The following is a 3,717-nucleotide window of genomic DNA, read 5'->3' on the forward strand; positions in this document are numbered from 1 at the left end:
GCGAGGGGGCGGCGGGGGGGGTCACCCCCTAAAATTTTCGGTCGGGTGGGGGGTGGGGGGGGAGTGGGGACAACCATGGCCGCCGATCTGGGGGACCCCAAAACTCCCGCGTCCCCCCCCGCCCCCCCAAAACGCTTCTTCCGCAAGAGCGTGGAGGTGCTGGAGGAGGAGGAGCGGGGCGAGCGCGGCGGCGACCCCGGCCCGCGGGGCGACCCCCGGCTCGGGGGGGGCGAGGAGGGCGAGGAGGAGGCGGAGATGAAGGCCGTGGCCACCTCGCCCGGTGGCCGCTTCCTCAAGTTCGACATCGAGCTGGGGCGCGGCGCCTTCAAGACGGTCTTCAAGGGCTTCGACACCGACACCTGGGTGGAGGTGGCCTGGTGTGAGCTGCAGGTGAGCCCCGAGCCCGCGGGGGTCGGAGTTTTGGGGGGGTTGGGGGTCGTGAGTTGGTGGGTGGGAGGTGAAATTGGGCTTTTTTCGGGTCATGGGGAGATGATGGTGGGTTTTTGAGGGGGTTCTTGGCACTTCTGAAGATGAGGACACCTCAAAATTTGTCATGAAGCCCCGATTGGCCTTTGAAGTTGTGTTGAACTTCTTCCAAAGCTGTGAGTGGGTCCTCAAACTCAGCTTGAGGCTCTTCTGATATCAGTGATCCCCAAAATCCTCCCGTGAATCCCACAGTTGGTTCTTTGATCTCACCTTGAACCCCTCCCAAACTCAGACACCCCAAAATTCATCATGAACCCCCTGACTGGCCCCTCAAATTGAGACCCCCAAATTCACCACGACCCCCACAGTTGACCCCTCTGCCACCTCTGCACCCCACAGTCACCCCAAATCCCATCAATTCCCCCCAAACTGAGCCGCTTGTCCCCCAAAGTGCTTTGTTACCCCCTGGAATTGGGGAATAATGATGATGATGATGATGATGATGATGATGATGATGATGATGATGACAATGACAATGATGATGATGATGATGATGATGATGATGATGATGATGATGATGATGATGATGATGCCCCCCAAATCCCATCAATTCCCCCCAAATGGAGCCACTTGTCCCCCAAAGTGCTTTGTTACCCCCTGGAATTGGGGAATAATGATGATGATGATGATGATGATGATGATGATGATGATGATGACAATGACAATGATGGAGTTTGGGGGTGAGGATGATGACCCTGGAGTTGGGACATTGATGATGATGATGATGATCCTGGAGGTTTGGGAGTGTCAGTGGTGGTCCTGGGGACTGAGGATGGGGATGGTGGTGATCCCCTGGGATTTGGGGATGATGATGATGATGATGACAATGATTCTGGAATTAAGAAGTGATGATGGTGATGGTGATACTGGGGTTGGGGAATAATGATGGTGATGATGATGACAACCCTGGAGTTTGGGGATGATGGTGATGATGATGATGGTGGTGGAGTTGTGGGATAACGATGATGATGATGATAATGATGATGATGATGATGGGGCTGTCAGCAACCCTGAGGTTTAGGCATGATGATGATTCTGGGGCTGGAGAACGATGATGATAATTATGACAATCCTGGGGCTGGGGGCTGCTAACGCTGACCCTGGAACCCGGAGCCAGCGCCACTGCCGGACTTTGGGGTGTGTCTGTGCCCCCCAGGACCGCAAGCTGACCAAGGCAGAGCAGCAGCGCTTCAAGGAGGAGGCCGAGATGCTCAAGGGGCTGCAGCACCCCAACATCGTCCGCTTCTACGACTCCTGGGAGTCCTCACTCCGCGGCAAGAAGTGCATCGTCCTCGTCACCGAGCTCATGACCTCGGGCACCCTCAAGACGTGAGTTGGGGGCGCGGGGGGACACTGGGGGGGGTCCGGGCATGGCTGACGGGACCGCACAGGTACCTCAAGAGGTTCAAGGTGATGAAGCCGAAGGTGCTGCGGAGCTGGTGCCGGCAGATCCTGAAGGGGCTGCAGTTCCTGCACACGAGGACGCCGCCCATCATCCACCGTGACCTCAAGTGCGACAACATCTTCATCACCGGCCCCACCGGCTCCGTCAAGATCGGCGACCTGGGGCTGGCCACGCTCATGCGCACGTCCTTCGCCAAGAGCGTCATCGGTGAGCACCATGGGGACCTCGGGGACACCCCTGAGGGCCCCCCCTGACCGCCCACCCCACAGGGACCCCCGAGTTCATGGCCCCTGAGATGTATGAGGAGCGCTACGACGAGTCCGTGGACGTCTACGCCTTCGGGATGTGCATGCTGGAGATGGGCACGTCCGAGTACCCCTACTCCGAGTGCCAGAACGCCGCCCAGATCTACCGCAAAGTCACCAGCGTGGGTGTCCCAGCAGCCCCTGAGACCCCCAACCCTCCCTCAGAGCCCCCCAAGTCACCGTGTCCCCCCACAGGGCATCAAGCCAGCGAGTTTCCACAAGGTGACGGACCCCGAGGTGAAGGAGATCATCGAGGGCTGCATCCGGCAGAACAAGGCTGAGAGGTGGGGTGGGGTGGTGGTCTGGGACCCCTGTGGCCCCCCAGGACTGACCACACTAACCACACCCCCCCCACCCCCACGCCAGGCTGTCCATCCGGGACCTGCTGGACCACGCGTTCTTTGCCGAGGACACGGGGCTGCGCGTGGAGCTGGCCGAGGACGACGCGGGGCTGGACCCGGCGCTGGCGCTGCGGCTCTGGGTGGAGGACCCCAAAAAGCTCAAGGGCAAGCACAAGGACAACGAGGCCATCGAGTTCAGCTTCAACCTGGATGCCGATGTCCCCGAGGAGGTGGCCTATGAGATGGTGAGGGAGTGACCCCAAAAATCCTCAGGGTTGGCCCCTAATTGGTCTTGATTCTGCCCAAATGCAATCAACCTCCAAAACTGTGGCTCAAGCTCATCTTGAACACCTCCAAAGGCAGTGACACCTCAAAATCCACCCAGGAACCCAACAGTTCATCCCTCCAACTCTTCTTGAGCTCCTTCCAGAACAAAAGTCGCCCCAAAATTCATCTCTCAACCTCAGCTTGAACCTCTCCCAAAACCAATGACATCCCAGAACTCATCCTTTAACCTCACCTTGGACCTCTCCCAAAACCAACACCCCCCAAAATTCCCTCTGGAACCAACCCTGAGCCCCCTCAGCTCTTGCTGCCCCCCTGGACACCCCAATTCCTCCCCCTCAGGTGAAATCTGGGTTCTTCCACGAGAGCGACTCCAAGGCCGTGGCCAAATCCATCCGGGACCGGCTGGCGCTGGTGAGGAAGACGCGGGAGAAGAAGCAGGCGGAGAGCAGGGGGGGCCCCGAGAGCCGGGGGGGCCCCGAGAGCGAGGACACCGAGGTCGATCAGCACGTGCGGCAGCAGCTGCTGCAGGAGCAGCCTCCCCCCGGCCCTGGTGAGACCCCAAAACTGCCCCTGGACACCCAGAACTGCCCCCAGACCCTCAAACTGCCCCCTAAAACTGTTCCCAACCCCTCAAAATTACCCCCAGTGCCCCCAAAACTGCCCCACTTATACCCCCAGACTACTCTCAGTCCCCCAAAACTGCCCCCCTTGTCCCCCCAAACTGCCCTCAGCCCCCCCAAATCAGAACTGCCCCCAGACCCTCAAACTGCCCCCTAAAACTGTTCCCAACCCCTCAAAATTACCCCCAGTGCCCCCAAAACTGCCCCACTTATACCTCCAGACTACTCTCAGTCCCCCAAAACTGCCCCCCTTGTCCCCCCAAACTGCCCTC

General features: G+C 59.1%; 1 protein-coding gene across 1 annotated transcript in view; it reads left to right on the plus strand.

Annotated features, from left to right (window-relative positions):
• Positions 1-133: 133 nt before the first annotated feature.
• The window catches only part of WNK3 (WNK lysine deficient protein kinase 3), a 13,728-nt gene continuing 10,144 nt past the window's right edge, over positions 134-3,717 (plus strand). Inside the window, exons 1-7 of the mRNA XM_041474515.1 lie at positions 134-390; positions 1,643-1,815; positions 1,878-2,098; positions 2,161-2,318; positions 2,392-2,480; positions 2,563-2,782; positions 3,165-3,375. Coding sequence (XP_041330449.1) covers positions 256-390; positions 1,643-1,815; positions 1,878-2,098; positions 2,161-2,318; positions 2,392-2,480; positions 2,563-2,782; positions 3,165-3,375 — 1,207 coding nt within the window. The 5' untranslated portion in view covers positions 134-255. The remainder of the gene's footprint in view (positions 391-1,642; positions 1,816-1,877; positions 2,099-2,160; positions 2,319-2,391; positions 2,481-2,562; positions 2,783-3,164; positions 3,376-3,717) is intronic.

Source organism: Pyrgilauda ruficollis, unplaced genomic scaffold (genome assembly GCF_017590135.1).
Source record: "Pyrgilauda ruficollis isolate IOZ18807 unplaced genomic scaffold, ASM1759013v1 scaffold325, whole genome shotgun sequence".
In the NCBI taxonomy this organism is placed as follows: Eukaryota; Metazoa; Chordata; class Aves; order Passeriformes; family Passeridae; genus Pyrgilauda; species Pyrgilauda ruficollis.